The sequence below is a fragment of the Mandrillus leucophaeus genome, unplaced genomic scaffold (assembly GCF_000951045.1).
Source record: "Mandrillus leucophaeus isolate KB7577 unplaced genomic scaffold, Mleu.le_1.0 Scaffold114, whole genome shotgun sequence".
NCBI classification, from domain to species: domain Eukaryota; kingdom Metazoa; phylum Chordata; class Mammalia; order Primates; family Cercopithecidae; genus Mandrillus; species Mandrillus leucophaeus.
The window spans coordinates 808,210-828,989 of record NW_012099654.1 but is presented as its reverse complement, the minus strand read 5'-3'; the positions used below and the strand labels follow the sequence as shown (position 1 = coordinate 828,989).

Genomic DNA, 20,780 nt, shown 5'->3' with positions numbered 1-20,780 from the left:
CCTTACCCCTGCAAGAATGATCATAATCAAAAAATAAAAAAATAATAGATATTGGTGGAGATTCCTTAAAGAACTAAAAGTAGGACTACCATTTGATCCAGCAATTCCTACTGGGTATCTACCCAGAGGAAAAGAAGTCATCATATGAAAAAGATACTTGCACACGCATGTTTACAGCAGCACAATCCACAACTACAAAAATGTGGAACCAACCCAAATGTCCATCACTCAACAAGTGGATAAACTGTGGCATGCATATATATATATATATATATATGATGGAATACTACTCAGCCATAAAAAGGAATGAGTTAATGGCATTTGCAGCAACTTGGATGGGACTGGAGACTATTACTTTAAGTGAGGTAACTCAGGAATGGAAAAGCAAACATCACATGTTCTTACTTATAAGTGGGAGCAAAGTTATGAGGATGCAAAGGCATAAGAATGACACAATAGACCTTGGGGACTCAGACAGAAAGGGTACAAATGGGGTGAGGGATAAGACTATAAATCAGGTTCAGTGTATACTGCTTGGGTGATGGGTGCACAAAATCTCAAAAATCACCATTAAAGAGCTTACTCATGTAACCAAAAACCACCTGTTCCCCCAAAACCACATAAAATAAAAGTTATGTTCACATCAAAACTATACATGAATGTTCACAGCAGCTTTTCCCACAACAGCAAAAACCTGGAAACAATCCAAATGGTCATCAAAGGTTAAATGTTAGTACATCCAAACCATGGACTACTACTTAGTAGCAATAAAGAACAAACTATTGATACGCTCAATAACTTCAATGGACCTAAAGGGAATTATATAAAATAGAAAAAGCCAATTTTAAAAGGTTACATACTGTAGATTCCATTCTATGTTATGTGACATTCTGGAGGCAGTGTAACTATTTAGGGTTTAGGCAGCAGAGAGGATGGAGTGGCTAAAAAGAGGTGGCAAGAGGGAGCTTTGCGATGGAACAGTTCTCCATCTTGATTGGTTGCTGCACATGCTACTGCAGAGAACTATACATGCAAACACACTAATGAGTGCAGGTATAACTAGTGAAATATGAGTAAGCTCTGTGGTGTACCAATGTCAACCCCAGGGTTTGAATACTGTATTATATTTACACAAGATACTAACATTGGGGGAGGTAGGATGAAGGATGTACAAGACCTCTTTGAATTTCTTTTGGAATTTCCTGTGAAATCTACAACAAAAAATAAAAAAGCAACTGTATTACCTTCTATAAGCCTGCATATATGTACCAAGAGACAAACACATTTTCTTGCATGATTGTAAGTTATTTTCCATATTTTTATTACTGATTAAAAGAAAATCTGGGTTTTTCTTTGAGGATCACCCTTGTGAGACACTCCTGGTCAAAGGGGTATCTTCTTTGTTGACTGAAGCCTCCTAAAGTTTTCCATATATTTAATGAAAAAAATTTCCCCTTTATATTTTTAGGAAAAACATAGAAACATGTCATCGTAAATGTTCACTCTTGTTTCAAAGAGTAAAAAAAAGTGTGTACATCGTTTTCAAAAAGATGAATTTTATATTACTGCAATTATATGCAATAATTGCAAAGCTTTTGTGAGAACTCTTTTGTGAGAAAACTGAGAACTCTTTGTCCAAAAATTATACCAGTTTGTCTTATTACTTCTGGAACCTAAGAGATGAGTTGTGCCTCAGGAGAAATGACAGAGATATGTCTGACTGAGTGTCATTACTGCCAATCATTATGCCCCAGGATAGGTTGAAAAACAAACCAGAAAGCTTTACCAAGTGAGGGCAAAACCCTCTGTACCCAACCTTAACTGGTGGAGAAGAAGAGAGCTATCAGAAGCGGAAGGCTAAAATCAATTTGGGCAATATTTGAATGACATGTTATATTGTTTAGTCAGAAAATTAAAAAAAACAGAATAAATATTTAATTGACTGATATTCTGGCCTCCTGAAAACTTTTACCTAGTTGCTTACTTTTACTTTTCTATTTTATTTTATATATTTTTTGAGAGAAGGCCTCACTCTGTCACCCAGGCTGGAGTACAGTGGCATGATCATGGCTCACTGCAGCCTTGACCTCCTGGGCTCAGGTGATCCTCTCACCTCAGCCTCCTAGGTGGCTGGGACTATAGATGCACACTACCACACCCAGCTAATTTTTTGTATTCTAATACATTTTTTTTTTTAATTTTTTTGTAGAGACAGTTTCACCTTTGATACGGTTTCACTCTGTGTCCCCACACAAATCTCATCTTGAATTGTAATCCCCACATGTTAGGGAGGGACCTAGTGGGAGATGATTGGATTATAGGGGCGGTTTCCTACATGCTCTGATAGTGAGTGAGTTCTCATGAGATCAGAGGGTTTAAAAGTGGGGCACTTCCCACTTGTTCTCTCTCTCTCTCTCACCCCTGCCACCTTGTGAAGAAGGTGCTCGCTTCCCCTTCACATTCTGCCATGATTATAAGTTTCCTGAGGTCTCCCCAGCCATGTGGAACTGAGAGTCAAGTAAACCTTTTTTCTTTATAAATTACCCAGTCTCAGGTAGTTCTACATAGCAGTGTAAAAACGAACTAATGCAAACAAGCTAGTTTGAGACTAGCTTGTTCCCCAGGCTAGTCTCAAACTCCTAGGCTCAAGTGATCTACCCAGTTTGGTCTCCCAAAGGGCCGGGATTACAGATGTGAGCCACTGTACCTGGCCTAATTACTTATTTTAAAAGAACCAAAATTATACCTAGTCCAACAGAGGGACTGTCCCCTGATTTCTAGCAACCATCTTCAGGTAAGAGTTTGGTATAGAATAAGAGATAGCACCTTAAGTGTGTGCTTAAAATACAGCCAATTTAGAAGAGGTAGGAAAGCCAGAGAAAAAAGGATCCAAGCGAGAGAAGAGCCAAAGTAGTGAGAAGTGACTGAGGACAGTCTCAGAAGCTCAGAAGAGTGTTTAGCTCAGAAGAGGAAGAAATCTAGGGAGAAGTGTAGAAAACCCACAAAATGCAGCACTTGGCTTTCTTGATATTTTCTACGAGAGGCACGATAAATGTTAAGAAAATCATTGCTGACCTTAAAGTCTCAGGCAATCAGGAACAGACCGTTCTTTTGGTTATGCAACACCCATTGTATATGATAAACAAATATGAATGGCTATAATATAGCTAAGCCAGGGAAAGGAAATTAAGAAATGTATGCAGGTTGGCTAAAGACAAATTTTTAGGAAACTCTGAAACAAAACTGCAATTGACAACTATATACATGGTAGGTCGACAACAGAAGCAAACAGAAACAACTATTGTTCTATAATGAGATATGAGATGCTATTTCTGAATAAGTACTAAGTTGGCTATGAATCTAACAAATCCTGTTAAAAACTATGATACCTATGACCAAAAAGAGAATTTTAACATGGCTGAGGGTAGAAACAACTTTTGAACAATTTTTTTTCCCTTTTACATCTGTGTATGTAGTCAATAATGCAACTAGTATGTGGCTGGTATTCTGAAATGACAAATACAACACAGGATTCAGTAGTTAATCCTTACCTATAAAGTAGTGATTTTATTGAAATATGATACATACATGAATATAAATGAAAACAGGTTCTGTGATAACCCGTAACATTATTTGTAGAATTTTATTTAGAAAGGGAACACATTTATTCCTCCACTCCATGTAACTGATAACTACTATTTTAGCTATAGGGCTATTTTAAAATACATTATTGATGGTGAAAAAAAGCAGGGCAAAGAAAAAGACTAAATGAGGTCACTAGCTACATGACCGGGAAAACAAGCTGATGAAGTCCAAGAAGGACCTGGATAAAATAAAATTACATACTATGTCATAATATTTTCCCACTAGATGTAGTGAAAGAGGTACAAAAGCAGTATGTATCATAATTTTAAGAATAAAAGGTTACATTCCATATGTAAATCCTTATGAAGGGTAGTTAGTTCATAAAGGTGGATAAGGCCAGGCCAGGGAGCTCACGCATATAATCCCAGGACTCTGAGAGGCTAGGGTGGGAGCATCGCTGGAGGCCAGGAATTGAAGACCAGCCTAAACAAGAAAGTCAGACCCTGTCTCTATAAAAAATTTAATAATTGGCCAGGCATGGTGGCACATATCTGTAGTCCCAGCTACTCTGGAGGCTGAGGTGGGAGCATCACTTGAACCCAGGAGTTTGAGACAGTAACAGTGAGCTAGGATCACACCACTAAACTCCAGCTTGGGCTTCACAAAGAGACCCCACTGCCCAATATAATTTATTAATATTAAAAAACAAAATAAAGGGGACATACTATATCTACACATCTGTTTACTAATCCTCCCTCAATTTATGAGTATCTGACACACAAATGTCTTTTATACAAACAGTGCTATATCACAAATAAAGGAAGACGGCCTCTCCTAAAAGCTTAATAAAATAAGAAGGCTGTCTTCCTAGACAGCCAAGGGAAGACACAGCCAACAAGTTGTTTCAGCTGCTGCTGCATTTCTTTTGCATGGCAGAAAGCAATTCCCTACAAAAAAATCTATTTTAAATGATTGATTAATTTTGCTGAATTAAGCCTGAGTTAAGTGTGATTACCAATTATGCCACAATTTACACGGCAAAAATGACTTTGAGTTCATGAGCTGATTTTAAAAATAAATTTTAAGATACAGTTTGTATAAGCTGGTTCACACTCTCCTTTTTTAAAACTGTCATCTGGAAATTATTTTAAATGCATCTGACACTAGATTTTAAGTAGAAGACCAAGTGATCTGAGGTACATTTTATAGAGATTTATTTGGTGGTTGTGGTGGGGAAGGAATGGAGGATGTCAAGGGTGAAAGAAGTATGCCAACTGGGAGGCTTCTGCAATAAATAATACCAGCAAGAGATGATAGTGGACTAGAGTAGAACAATGGCAGTAGAGAGAAAAATAGAGAGTAAGAAACAGGAAGTGCTGGCTGGGCGCGGTAGCTCACCCCTGTAATCCCAGCACTTCGGGAGGCTAAGGCAGGCAGATCACCTGAGGTCAGGAGTTCAACAGCCTGGCCAACAGGGCAAAACCCTGTCTCTACTAAAATACAAAATTAGCCGGGTGTGGTGGTGCATGCCTGTTAATCCCAGCTACTTGGGAGGCTGAGGCAGGAAAATCAGCTGAGCCCGGGAGGTGAACATTGCAGTGAGCCGAGATTGCACCACTGCACTCCAGCCTGGGTGACACAGCAAGACTCCGTCTCAAAAAAGAAAGAAAAGAAAAGAAAACAAGAAATAGGAGATGCTGATATTGGATGTGGTTATTAGAAAGAGAGAAAAATATCAAGAAGGGACCAACTAAATTTTTAGCTTGAGTATCTGGATGAGTGGAGGTACCACTCACTGAGATGAGGAAAAAGAAAGAAGAAACAGTTTTTTTTGTTTGGGAGAGTAGGTTGGAGTACTGTGAGATCAAGATTTTAATTTTGAACACCTCAGAGGATGTGTCAAGTTTCAAGGTGAAAGTGGTAACTTGTGTCAGATGCTATTGAGGTATTTAAGATGAGGGAAAAAAGAGTAATAACAATGTCACTGATAGTTATAACAAGGGCTAGGGCACATAATCCACTCTTACAGGAAGGAAGGTGGTATACGTACAGATGCAGATAGGTTGATAGATTTTGTCATAAGAATATGAGAAAATTCCCTAATGGCCTTTATTTTCTCAAGGAATTACGAAGCAACTGTCAGCTGAGAATGAACGTTCAATATATGCTATGATGGGAATAAAGAAGTGTTATGGGAGCGAAAAGCAGGGGCACCTAACTCAGTCTAGAGGTGAGAGTAGAAGAGACCTCAAGGAAGAACAGAAATTAATAAGGAAAGGATAAGTAAGGCCAGGAGTAAGAGCATCTCAGACATGTAAAATTTCAGAGGCAAAGAAGAAAGGGCATGTTCAGGGAGCTATAAGGCACCTAAGAGGTCGAGATAGGGATTGGTAAGAAATGAGGTTAAATAAGCAGATGTAACTTCATTTCTTGATTCAAAATCAAGAAGAGCCTTGTATGCAATGTTAAGGCCACTGAAATTTGTCATGAAGACAATCAGAAGTAGTCATTGAAAAGTGCAATACATATTTTATTTTTGTGGTCTTCACATCAGTTTGGAGAAAATATTTGTGAATCTAAATATATAATTAATATAATATTAGTCCATTTTTATATATGACACTTAAAAATCGAAAGGCAGTAAAGTTTAGCGATTAAGAGTACAGATACTAGAAAAAGAATGCCTGTGTTCAAATCTTAGCTATGCCAGGTGCAGCGGCTCATGCCTGTAATCCCAGCACTTTGGGGAGTTGAGGTGGGAGAATTGCTTGAGCCGAGAGGTCAAGGCTGCAGTGAGCCGTGATCACACCACTGCACTCTAGCCTGGATGACAGAGTGAGGCCCTGTCTCAAACAAAACAAAAAACAAAACTAAACCTCAGCTATGTCACTTAGCAACAGTGTGATTTGGGCAGTTATTTAACCTGTGTTTTAGTTTCCTTATCTTTAAATGGAAGTTTTAATAGTAAATAAATAGTAATATAATCTCAGTCAGAGAACTATTGTAAAAACTACATTAGTTAATAGGGCATTCTGTAAATGTTAGCTATTGTTATGATATAATTTTACCTGCTTTTTAATGTCATAATTTTCACCATCTTCAGCTCTCATTTTTTCAATCTTTTCTTCCTGTTGTTTTGCCTCTTTTTCATACATCACTTTTTCTTTGACCAACCTATAGAAAAGCCAAAAATATTTCAGAAAATTAGCTTTCTCTCTAGACCATAAGAAAGAAACTGTGTAAATATAAAACATACTATATTTAGAATGCCAAAGTAGATATATTAGATGGGGGGGAGGAAGGAACAGAAGAAAAATAGTTTAGTCAGAGATGTAAGTATGATCCTCATGCTCTTAAATCCTATACCTGCCTAACATAAGTGCAATCTATCAAAGCATGAAATTCTTTTTTTTTTTCTTTGAGACAGAGTCTTGCTCTGTCACCCAGGCTGGAGTGCAGTGGCGCGATCTCGGCTCACTGCAAGCTCCACCTCCCGGGTTCACACCATTCTCTTGACTCAGGCTCCCGAGTAGCTGAGACTACAGGTGCCCACCACCACACCCAGCTAATATATTTTGTATTTTTAGTAGAGACGGGGTTTCACTGTGTTAGCCAGGATGGTCTCGATCTCCTGACCTCATGATCCACCAGCGTCGGCCTCCCAAAGTGCTGGGATTACAGGCGTGAGTCACCATGCCCAGCCCAAAGCATGAAATTCTTAATTTTTAAATTAAAAACCAACTTCAGTATAATTACAATGTGAAAGCAATACTCAAAATTAGTATATACCAATAATACTAATATAATTGTCTTTTTTTTTTTTTAAATATGTCTTCCAAACCTTTATACATGTATCTGAAACAGCACAATGGTAAAAGCTCAGTTTACTGGCCGGGGAAAATTCAGTAGATTGCATGTCAAATCCAAAACAAAGAAAGATTGGATTATTTTTTAACAACAAAATCATTTAACAAGTATTTATTGTGCCTTTAATTTTATGCCAGACTTTCCTTGTGCAAGGAGCTGAGATAGATAATTTAGATGCAGTTCTCTCACAGACAAGTGGTAGAAACAAACTAGTATTTACTTCCTAAAGTAAGAAAAAGTATTTTTAAAGAAGTGCATCAGGAAAAGTTTCAACAATAAGAAATACTGCAATACAAAGTTCTACTGATTATCCCAGAGATGATCCAAATTAAATTAACCATAATAGCCCCATCTTCCCCAATTCTGGTTGTTTCAAGTTTTAATATAAAAGAAAAGTATAGTCTAAGAAAATATTAACATTCATATATACACAGTATCTAAAGAGCAGAAGAAAAGCTTTCATAACTCATATGCATTAAAAATAGCTTTCTCCATCTGGCTGTTGGCAAGATGGCAAGGATGTAGAGAAATTGGAACCATCAAACATTGCTGACGGCAATCAAAACTGGTATAGTAGCTTTAGAAAAGTTTGACTATTCCTCAAAAAGTTAAACAGAGTAACCATGTCCTGACAATTCCATTTCTAGGTATATACCCTAGAAAAATGAAAATACATGCCCACAGAAAACATGTCTGTGAATGTTTACAGCAACATTATGCATGATAGGCAAAATGTGGAAGTCCAATAACCAATGGAAAATGTATATCCATAAAATGGAATATTGCGCAATAAAATAAAAAAGTACTGATTGAAGCCACAACATGGGTGAACCCTGAAAACACGCTAAGTAAAAAAGAAGCCTGACATAAAAGGCTATATATTGTCTGATTTTATTATAGGACATATCCAGAACACACAAATCTATAGAAATGTAAAGTAGATTAGTGGTTGTTTAGGACTGGGGACAACAGGGGAATTGGAAAGGTGATAGCTAAATGGTTTAAGGTTTCTTTCGGGGGTAAGAAACATGTTCTAAAAATGATTGTGGTGATAGTTGCACAACTCTGTGAATATACTACAAGCCAATAAACTGTAGACTTAAAATGGGTTAATTGTATGGTATGTGAATTATATCTCAATAAAGCTGTTGGCAAAAAGGAAAAAAAAGCTGTGACCACAAAGTCAGCTTCAGGGGAAAGCTGCAAGTACTGAGACATTCAAGCATGACAGCTGAAACATGTGAATGTCAGATGCAGAAATCTGCAGTTGATTTATAATTTAAAATTATTTTAACAATAATTTTCAATATTAAAATATCCTTTGAGATACAAAATTTTAAAATAAAATCATTAATGTATATAACAAAAGATATTTCTCAAAAAGTTCCCTTTGAATAGTAAACTTGTTAGCACAGAGATGGCAAGCTGCCAGCCTGCTTAAATGAAACCTAAACATGATTTTATTTGACTCACAATGTTAAAAAGAAAAGTATTTGTTTAAAAAAATATGTTGCCACATTAAAAAGCTGCGAGATTTGACATATACATCTGAATTTCTGGCTTCTCTTGGATGTTTTCATCAGGAAACATGGGGGCTGCATTCCCACTACTAGCTGGAGCTAAGTGGTGGCTGTTGTCTCCTACAGATGGGTTACGTGCTATTCCTTTGCCCCAATTCATATAACTCCCTGTTTCCTTAACAGTCAGGCATTACGCTTGGTCTTGCATACCTTTGAGTTTGGGACCTGTGTGCATATTATCAATGCAACATTATTACTATTGTTGTTTTATTATCATTATATAATCATGATTATTATTCAGAATATCAAGGATATTCAGAAACTACTGGATTAGCAATGAGACTTTCAATACTTCTAAATCTAGTATGTGACTAAATTCCCCTAGTAATGAAAGTAGCTGGAATTGGATAGGCTATTAAAGAGAAGCCCATTCCATACCATCTTATAATTCAAAGACTTAAACAGGGGTAGGCAAACTATGGCCAGGGAGCCAAATCTGGTCTGTCATCTGTTTTTGTATAGTCTAAGAGCTACGAACAGTTTTTAAATTTTTGAATAGCTAAAATTTTTTAAAAAGATTTGTCATATAAAAATACAGAATTCAAATTTAATATCCATAAATAAAGTTTTATTGGAACACAGATATACTCATTCATTTATGTATCATGTATGGCTGTTTTCATGCAATAAGAGCAGAGAAGAGTAGTTGTGATAGAAGAATCATACGGCCCACAAAACCTAAAATACAGTATCTGGTCCTTTACAAAAAAGGGTTGCTGACCCCTGACTTGAAAGACTTCCACTTAATTCTATCCAACACCTACTTAATTATATTAGCATTAACACACTACACTGAAGCCTTGCTAGGTCTTAAGTTTCTTGAAGAGAGGATTAGGTTATATTCATATTGTATAATTGATCTTCCTACATAGTAGGCACTCAATGTTGGTTGAATGAATAAAAAGTTGAGTCTAGAAATCTCACTATTGTCTTTTAACATTTTCAATTTAAAGATAGAAATATATATTTATAAAACAATTCTGAAGCAGAAAAAGAGTGATTCACAAAAACTGAGCAATAAAAACAACATGGTAACTTTTGAAGACGTATACAATAGAAGAATGCTCAGCTCACAGATAATTCTGATTGGTAATCCAAGTCATCCTACTTCATTGTTCTTGTCTATGGAAAACAGCAACAATGGCTCCAGCAACACTGAAGAGTTACTTAACTACCTATCACATGGGATAACTAAAGGTGCTACGTATTTATTTCCATGGTTATTGGAATACCAAAAAATATATGTTACGTTTTTGCTTAAAAAGTAGTATTTTTGTGAAAAGGTCCAGGAAACAAGTTATTGAATAGCATGTGTTGCCCTGAAAAAAAAAAAAAAAAAAAAAATCACTCAGTTGTGAGAACCCAGTAGTAACACGAGCATGTAAAATTATAGGGAATAAAGGCTAGGGAAAGATGTGGTATGAGAAATAGTAAAAGTTCAACTCTTAAATAGTACAAATCAATGTACTGATGACAAGTAAGATGATGCTAAAGAGGTTTTATAGAGTATATATACAACTTCTGCTTCACTAAATATCATCAAATTGCTTTCCAAAGCAGTTTTATCAGTTGATAGTCAACCTGTAGTGTATGAAATTTCCTACTTCTTGGCATCCTGGTGAACTGGGATTGTCAGAATTATTAAATTTCTGACAATCAGAAGAGTGTGAAATAGTACTTCTATTATGGTTTGAAATATTTCGCTAATAAGGTTGAGCATCTTTACGCTTATTAAAATAGTATTAGCTTTCTCTCTAGTATTTACTGGATAATATTTGTTGAATCAAGGAATTAGTATCTTCTGGTGCATTTAGCTCTTCTCGTTTGTAGAAAAGGCTAAGATTTAATACAAAAATTGAAGTATGTATTTTAAAATTTGTACTAAGATATTTTTCTGAAATGTACATATGTACATATTTATAAAAAATTATAAAAACAATATTTAAAAATCACTCATAATCACTACAGATTCAAAATACACATAATTTGGAAACCCAAAGAGGTTTTAAAAAAAGAACATTGTTTATTGTTTGACACAAAATCATTTAGCAGCAAAGTGTAACCTCAAATGAAGTAAAATGATTTATAGAATTTATGTGTACCATTTAAAGTGAACAGTCCTGTTGCACTGCAGAAATATTAATGTGTATGATTATAGAGCACTTCTATTGATGCTATTATGGAAATATATATTACTTTTATAAAATTTGAAAAATTTGGAATTCACAAACACATATGGGCCAAAGGGTTTTCAAAGTAAAAGATTATGGACTTGGTATTAACATTTTGAGTATTGTCCAGCAGTCTTTTTCTCTCAACATGTGTGTGTGAAAATTTATATTTAGATATACAAAAAAATAATTTGGGTCAGGTACAGTGGCCCACACCTGTAATCCCAATACTTTGGGAGGTGAGGCAGAAGGACCACTTGAGACCAGGAGTCTGACACCAACCTGGGCAACATGGCAAGATTATGTCTCTACAAAAAAATTTCTTAAATTAGCCAAGCGTGGTGGCATGCCTCTGTAGTTCCAGCTACTTAGGAGTCTGAGGTGGGAGGATCCCTGGAGCTTAGGGAGTCAAGGATGCAGTAAGCTATAATTGTGTCACTGCATTCCAGCCTGAATAACAGAGCAAGATTGTCTCAAAAAATACATGATAATACTAATAAATAACAGTAATTTGGATTTAATAATCACTTCCAATGTCATTAAATGTTCTTTGAAAATATAGCTGTTGGTGATTGTGAAGTATTTCATAGTACTGAGATGACAGCATATTGAAGTATTATCCTATTGGATATTTAAGCCATTCCCATATTATAAATAATACCTGATGAACATCCCTACCTATAAATTTTATAGACATGAAATATTGTCTTCCTAAAAAAATATTTTAAATACATAGTACATATGTGAAATTAACTCCTTTTCCAGTCAACCAGTGACTTTTTCTTTTTTTTTTTTTTTTTTTTTTTTTTTTTTTTAATTTATTTATTATTATTATACTTTAAGTTGTAGGGTACATGTGCATAACGTGCAGGTTTGTTACATATGTATACTTGTGCCATGTTGGTGTGCTGGACTTTTTCTTAACAATTACTTTTTCTAATAATGTAATAAGTCAAACTTTGTCATTAGTTATTAGTGAATGACAAAATGCAAATATTAAATCAATCTACTCCTATTTTTAGCCTACTATTTGATTTTTTATTTTAGTCAAAGAAAATATGCCAGATTTAACTATTTAAACATTAATAAGCATATTAAAGGTTACACCACAGCAAAGTAAAATTAAAAAGAGAGAAATGAAACACCACGGGAAAATAAGATAAATCTGATAGGTTCATTATATAACTCACAGGAGTTATAGACAGAACAGAAACAAAGCATGTAAAGATTTTTTTTTTTTTTTTTTAAGAATAAAAGTTCCCAAAGCTGGAAAAGAAAAGCCAACTTAACTGAAAGGGCTTCACTTTAGAAGCACACAGAATCCATTAAAAAAAAAAAAAATCTATGTACATTAAGAATTTCCAGTGGCTCATGCCTGTAATCCCAGCACTCTGGGAGGTCAAGGTGGGAGGATCACTCGAGGTCAGGAGTTCGAGATCAGCCTGTCCAACATGGTGAAACCCATCTCTACTAAAAATACAAAAATTAGTCGATGTGGTGGCAGTTGCCTATAACCCCAGCTACTTGGGAGGCTGAGCCAGAAGAACCACCTGAACCCGGGAAGTGGAGGTTGCAGTGAGCCAAGATCGTGCCACTGCATTCCAGCCTGGGCAACAGAGTGAGCCTCCATCTCAAACAAACAAACAAACAAAAAAATAATTTCCAGAACTCCATAAAAATTAAAGCTTTCAAAAACAGAACAGGTCCTCTGTAAAAGGATCAGATTGACTTATACTTCTTATTAATAACACTAGATATCAGAAGAAGACAGTGCAATCCCTTGAAAGTTTTGAGAGAAAATGATTTATAACCTGGATTTATAACTATAATAAAAGGTGGAGAAGAAAATCCATTAACTGACTTAACAATTATTTATTGAAGGGCTACTATGTGCCAGGTATGATTTTATGTACCAAGAATACAGCAATGAACTACAAAAATCCCTGCCCTATGGCACTTTTTAGTCAGGAAATAAAGAAAATTAAATAAGCAAAATATATAACATGTTAGATTGTGAAAAGTGCTATGGAGAAAAAGTCATGAAGGAGGACTGGTAATACACGGGGTTTGCAATTTAAAATAGGATTGTCTCTTTGAGAAGAGGACACATGAGTTAAGATTCGAAAGGGGCAATAAGCTATGTAAGTAACTGATGAAAGAAGTTATAGGCCAAGGGATCTATTTTTAGTTACATAAAAATGCAAAAAGTTGATCTACTATGTCACCTTTCTGAGAAATTTACTTAATGTACTCCAACAAATTGAAGATGAAAATCCAGAAAAGAAGTCATGAAACCAGGAAGTCGTTGTCAACATAATCCCTAACAAAGGAAAAATATATCCCAAGGTTAACACTGTGCTATAGGCCTGTAAAACAATCAGTCTAAATGAGGATCTTAGTGTGAGCTCTTATAGAAACATCTTTAAGAAGGATGGAACAGATTCTTACGAACAGAGACAATGAGTAATAAGGTAGAAGATATTAATGATATAAAAAAGAAGTCATGTTTTTCTGTCAATTATAAAAATGAAAACAATTAGCAACTTCGGGAACCTCATTCCCCTGACAAACACACATGCACACCCACAAAAGCACACATGCAACAAATGGTTACGGTTGTAATATGAAGCAATTAGTGAAAAAGAGAATCCATTTAACCTGGATTTATAAAAAGTCTTCCTTAGGCAGGATAGTTCCCACAGTGCCTAGAACATAACAAGCAGTTAATAACATTTGGTTTAAGAAAAAACATGCTGTAAAAAGTGGGTAAGATGACTCCTGATCAACTGAGACCAACACCTGTGTCATCAATTCCTTGTATTAAATCCCCCTGTTTGAAACCTCTAGTATAATTTCCTTTTCCCTGTTATATACAGTTCTTCTCTACTGATACAGCTGATAACAAACTCTCCTCTCTCTTGAAGAAACGAAGAGTTTATTTAAGATTTGTGTTGTGTGAGGGATTATGGAAAAGAAGAAACTTAAATTGAGGGCCTCATATGAACAGACCTGTAGGTACTTTATTGCATTTAATACTTATGACCCTATTTAAGTAGTATTATCTCTATTTTACACTCTCTTGTTAATTATGCCTCTCCATAATGTTTTTAAAAGAGTCTTTCAATAAAAACAGAAGTTAATGAAGACATCAATATTTCAGAAATGAATAAAATCTAAGTTACTGTATTTCAGGAAGCTGATCAAAAAATGATACTACTCATGAAATTAAGCTAAAAATTGATAACAACACTGATGAAAGAAGTTAGGTTGGATGAATGACATCTGAGGTTTTAGCATTTCCAACGGGCATCAACAAATCTGCTCTCCTAAAACTTCTTTGCCCTTTGGTGAAGTTCAACAGTTATAATTTAAGAACAGACAGTTATGATATTGGTATCTCATGAAATATAAAATGTAATGAATTTAAGCAAAAGCTTGATTCACTTGATATAAATAAAAATTAAATATGGTGATAAGAGCAGCTAACACATACTGACCACTTACTATGAACCAAGCACTGTGCCAAGGCATGCTAAATGCCACATATGTCATTTAAGTCCTCAAAACAAACCAAACAGGTACTAGTATTATTCCCATTTTAGTAACTACTAAATCAAAATAAATGGAGCTTCAGTACCTTGTCCAAGTTCTCACATTCGTTAAGTGCCAAAGAACTGTTAAACTCCATATTCTTAGCTACTAATTTAAGTAATTCTTAAACATTTGAACATAAAATTCTAAATGTGTTCAATTACAGCAGGCATTGTTAGTTGCCTACCCAGCAACCATTCCTCCACTTCTTACTTGACAACAGAATCCAGTTTTGCTTATGATCAGCCAAGAAGTCATGCCCTTCAAAGGAAGAAACCAATCACAATGATTTTACCTCCTTTTCCAAATGATAGTTTAGGCATGTGCAAATGATACAATTCTGACCAAAGCTACATAAGAGACATCTGATGGAGGTTCTGAGAAGGTTGTCATTGCTCATAAATGGGATATAATTCATTTTCTCACCTGGACATCGTCACCTCTGTGTGACACCTGCCACTTGTGTCAGACACCTTAGGATCATGAGGAAATCCTGCCTAAAAAGACAGGTCAATCTAGTCAGAGAACTGCAGTCTTTGATGATGGTACTGAATTACTAAATCAACCAACCGTCAAGGTATACTGCTTCTAGTTTTCTTATTGCAGGAGAAAATAAATATCCTTATAGTCTAAGCTGCATACAGTTTTGTCTTCTGTTACCTGAAGTTAAAACATCTAAAATGATAGTCACTAACAGCAGAAGATTGTTCTGTAAGTACAGAAATAATGCTCTCCTACTTTGGACTAACTCTTTCTAAACAAATCATTTAGAAATTGAAGTATCTCTTATTTTTTCCCTATCTACAAATAAACATGAAGATTAAATTACCTACACAATCCCCAGTTTTATGTTTTCCACTATATTAAAAAATGTTCCATATAAATTTTGCGTGAAAGTCTATATTCCACACTTAATACTAAAATAGTGTAAACCTGTTTTTGCTTTTGGTGGGGCGTGGTGGCTCACGTCTGTAATCCCAGCACTTTGGGAGGCCAAGGCGAGTGGATCACCTGAGGTCAGGAGTTCAAGACTACCCTGACCAACATGGTAAAACTCCATCTCTACTAAAATATAAAAGAATTAGCCAGGCATGGTGGTGCACACCTGTAATCCCAGTTACTCAGGAGGCTGGGGCAGGAGAATTGCTTGAACCCAAAAGGCGGAGATTGCAGTGAGCTGAGATCGTGCCATTACACACCAGCCTGCCTAACAGCGAAACTCTGTCTCAAAAGGAAAAAAAAAAAGGCCGGGGGCAATGGCTCACGCCTGTAATCCCAGCACTTTGGGAGGCCGAGGCCCGCGGATCACCTGAGGTTGGGAGTTCCAGACCAACCTGACCAACATGGAGAAACCCTGTCTCTACTAAAAACTACAAAATGAGCCAGGAGTGGTGGTGCATGCCTGTAATCCCAGCTACTCGGGAGGCTGAGGCAGAAGAATCACTTGAACCCAGGAGGTGGAGGTTGCAATGAGCCAAGATCACACCATTGCACTCCAGCCTGGGCAACAAGAGTGAAACTCTGTCTCAAAAACACAAAAAACAAACCAAGACCACTTTGTTTTTAATAATCATGGTGGCTACTAGAGGATAATATCCAGAATAAATAATATTACCATCTATCTACACCACATTTTCAAAGTATTTCTGTAACTTACAGATATTGGGTGTTAAATAGTAAAATATCAAGGCCTATAAACTGCAACTTAATGGAGAGTGGGAATTAAGTAGCTAGATACTAAGTCTATAGACCATCATAGGTGGTAAGAAGTTTCACTGTGCTTCAAAGGAAACAACATGGCACCAGGAAAAGTGTATCCACTTACTACTTGGATGCAGGAAGAAAAAAGTCTACTCAATTGGAAAAATGCAAGTCAACTGCATTAATTAAGAATTCTCACTAGTTCCTTAGTATGGAAGAACTACGGTTGACATCAGAAGCTGATGTATAGTGTTAATGGTCTATACAGTAAAATGTACGTAGTTCAATTTCAATGAGTTTTAGTCATTTTCCACTAATCCTTGTGGTCATTATAAAGTCCTAAGTGAGATTTTCCACTGTTTCCAAACTTTTTGATAATTATAGTCAAAATTTTGACAGGCAGCAAAACTAAGGAAGAACCTGCTACAGTATCCTCTCCTAACAAAACTTAAAATAAAACAAAAGTGTGCTACCCAGAAACACATAAAATGAGATGGGGCTGGAGATGTTGCTTGTTCTGAATGGAATGTCTCCTCTCCTCATCCTCTCCCAACCAATTCATTCTTCAAAACTTAACTCAAATAAATGTGCTTGTCTTACAGGAGGACCACTCTAACATCAATCCTTCCACTCTCCCAAGCTGACACTGTGGATCCTATGTCTATGTATCTTCATAGCATATTTATCTGCATCATCAACAATAGGTTGAAATTTTGTCTACTTTCACACTTAAAAATAAATCCCCCAAGGAGTGGAAATATGTCTCATATCACACCAAGAAGAATATATGCCTCACAGATCTGTTTGCTGAAAGAAATAACTCATAATTATCCTGCGTGGTAGGGAGGGCAACTATCATCAGCCTCATTTTCAAATGAGAGCCTGCAATTCAAAGAAGTGAAAGGCCAGCTGTCCAGGAAAGGATGAAAACAGGATGTGAAATCATGACTTCTAACTTCAAGTGTCAATATTTTCTACATAAAATTACAATCTCATGTTTAAAGTAAATGAAGCAGTTTTCAAAATTCAAATTTCTTTGATCTGTTCCCAAGGTAAAATCATTCCATGGTTCAACATTTGAATAGCACAAAAGAATACACTGTGAAAAGGCAACCCACCACCTACACACCCTGCCCCCAGCCACTCAGTTCCCACCACTGGAAGCAACATGTTCTCAATTTCTTGTATTCTAAATGAAAGAAAATGAATGTTTAATTTCATGGTATTTGTTACCTTATAGTTTCCCAGTACCCATTAATTAATCCACTAAACTGGAGATGGTTCAAGTTTTATTAATTGCTGAAGCAGAATATGTGCTTTAATTAATTTTTAAAAATAAGTTAGATATTTCAATATCACTTTTTTCAACACTATGACTCTCAAGGATTAATAAATGAATAAATCTCAGAATGAAAATTCAAAAAACACAAATATAAAACTCATTATTTCATGAATCCTCTAAACTGTCCCTTAAAAGGTCCCTCAAAGGTTCTGAGATGTCAGTGAGATTAAAAAGTGCATACTACTGAAAGGGCTAAAGACACTGTGAATAGCTTCTGCTTGAGTTTATATGAGAAAGCAATAGCACCTCCCACAGCTGCTTCATCTCCATACAAAACACTCTGACAGTTTTAATTATCACCTAAAATCACAAATCTCTCTGTACGTTTGACTTTTTATCCTCTGTCCGGACCCATATCTCTAACTGCCTTTATAACATCTCTATTTAGACATCCCCACTAGCAACTGAAGCAGGCTGAAAACTGAGCTCATCATCATCTCTCTCTAAAATGATACCCTTCCCAACTTAAGCTGTCAACATAGTAATCACGCTCTCATCTCACAACCTTTGTGATACCATTCACTGGAAACCTCTCATTGCAACTGGTTTGGCTAAGTCTGAGAAAGACAGAAGGAAACACGGATAGATGGGGTAAAGTTCTGCATGTGAGGGGTTCTGTTTTGTTTTTAAGTCAGACTATACAAGTACTAGATAAAGCAGGGCTGCCTTGTGAACATCATGGGGAAAATAGCTAAGTTGTCTGCAAGCTCAATTTAAGTCAGGAGTATGATGCAGTTATTATACTTTTCAAAAAGCCAAGTCGGCCGGGCGCAGGGGCTCACACCTGTAATCCCAGCACTTTGGGAGGCTGAGATGGGTTGATCACCTGAGGTCAGGAGTTCAAGACCAGCCTGGCCAACATGGTGAAACCCTGTCTCTAATAAAAATATAAAAATTAGCCAGGCGTGGTGGTTGGCCCCTGTAATCCCAGCTACTTGGGAGGCTGAGGTAGGAGAATCACTTGAACCCCAAAGGCCGAGGTTGCAGTGAGCTGAGATCACGCCACTGCACTCCAGCCTGGGTGAGAGAGTGAGACTCAAAAAAATAAAAAAATAAAAAAGCCAAGTCTATCTTAGATGCGTTAAAAGAAGCGGAGAACCTAAAACATGGTACATAAGTGGTACTCCTTGGATGAACTGCATCAGCACTTTTATTATTCATAATTTACTTCCAAAATTGTTATATATAACTTAGATCCAAAAGGGATTTAAAGGTAGCATCTGAAAGAGGACACTGGCAAACTAGAGTATTAGGAGAGGAATATCCAACATTATCATTCTATTCTGTCATATTCTGTGAAATAAATAGTTGTTTGTCTAAAACAGACAGATGATGGGCTATTTGGTTATTTCAAACTAATATTGCTTATCATACTATTTTAAATGGGTGAAGAAAATATTGGATGGAAATGACTCTAGCTTCTCACAGATAATAAAAGTTAGCATTAGTCAGGATATCCTAATTTTATCAAATTATAAAATAAACCCAATTTAATGATATTTTCTACAGCAATTATTCTTGGTGACCCATCAACTCAGGTTATTCTTGAAATTACTGATAAGAAAATTTGGGAGCAGAATCTGGGATTTCTTAGTTGGTTTCGGAGAACTCATGGCTTTCGGATTATTAGCATTATACAGAAGCACTTTGATATGTAATGTGTTTACTCAGTGTATTGAAGATTTTGTTCATTAAGTCAAAATGGTTCAAGAAGCAGCATGTATGAAGATTTCTATTTTCATATCACTGATATTGAAGTTTTAAGTCCTTTTGTACAAAAGAATGATAAAATAATCATTATTAATAATTTTCATTCAGAAAAACGCAAGAGTTGCAAATAACTTTCACACAATAATCTTATCTGATGGTATACATATACAGTGATTTGGTATATATTAAAGCGTCCATTTTCAAAGTATATTTAATTTGTACTTTACCACATCGCAATTTGGAGTTTAAAAAACTACGTTATAAGTCCTTAACTGCTTAATTAGTTTTAAATAAAATTTGGTAATGGTACTTGACACAAGAGCTGTACTTGACACAATTTTAACAGCTAGGAAAGACTCTGAAGCCCTCCAAATCTTTCTTGTCTAAGTCACCTTATTTGTAGCCTGTAGTTTAAAAAAAGTCTATTCTGTATCGAATATTTCACCCCTCATTCTTTACCTGTTTACTCCGAGTAAAATAGTCATTTTACAGCGTGACTTCCTGAATTTATCAGTAAACATTGTTTTAAAATGTTGCATTTTCACAACTGGAGGCTTAAACATGAGAACAGTATTGTTTTAGCATGTAAAAACACGAAAAATCTCTAACTTTATTTCACAAAAACAGAAAAAAATATATAAATTATGTCTTTTATGGCATTGGAAGAACATCACAACTTTTTGCAAGCTATTGTTCTACAGTCTTCCTGAACTATTTCTGATGAATTACTTGGTAGCATCTTTCAGGATCCTGATTATGGATAGACTATCATGATTATACATAAACATGTATCTGTGACAAACATTCCTTTCTGTGGTCAACCTAAAAACCCCAAGTAATAACTGTAACACTTGGGAGTAAAGAAAGACACAGGAGCTGTAATCACAGCAGGCTGACTCTAACTTGTATTATGTATAAGGGGAAAATCTGTCCTATAATCGATCATGTAAATATAACCAAACTGCCATTTTTCAAATGTGGTAACAATTGCTTTCTTTTACAGAGGAAAAAGGAATGCTCTTCAAATAAATGTTAATAGATATGGCAAAAGTAAACAAAAGTAAAAACGTTTTTATGAACAAATAAAGTTTTGGAAATACCGTATACTCTTCCCCTCTTAAAGGTTTCACATAATGACAGCTTTTGAGTTATCTTACAGTAAATAAACGTATCACTTTGCTTAACTCAACCCTTCTTAAACTAATTCGAGCACAGAACACTTTTTCAACATGC

The 20,780-nt window shown here is 35.8% G+C and overlaps 1 protein-coding gene across 3 annotated transcripts in view; it reads right to left on the bottom strand.

Annotated features, from left to right (window-relative positions):
• Positions 1–20,780, bottom strand: part of TBCA (tubulin folding cofactor A) — an 82,182-nt gene that overhangs the window by 10,085 nt on the left and 51,317 nt on the right. For 2 of the 3 annotated variants that reach the window (XM_011996237.1, XM_011996241.1), the window contains exon 2: positions 6,654–6,759. In XM_011996237.1, coding sequence (XP_011851627.1) covers positions 6,654–6,759 — 106 coding nt within the window. Of the gene's footprint in view, positions 1–3,999; positions 4,069–6,653; positions 6,760–20,780 lie in introns of all 3 variants that reach the window. The other variant, XM_011996229.1, reaches the window with a different exon arrangement.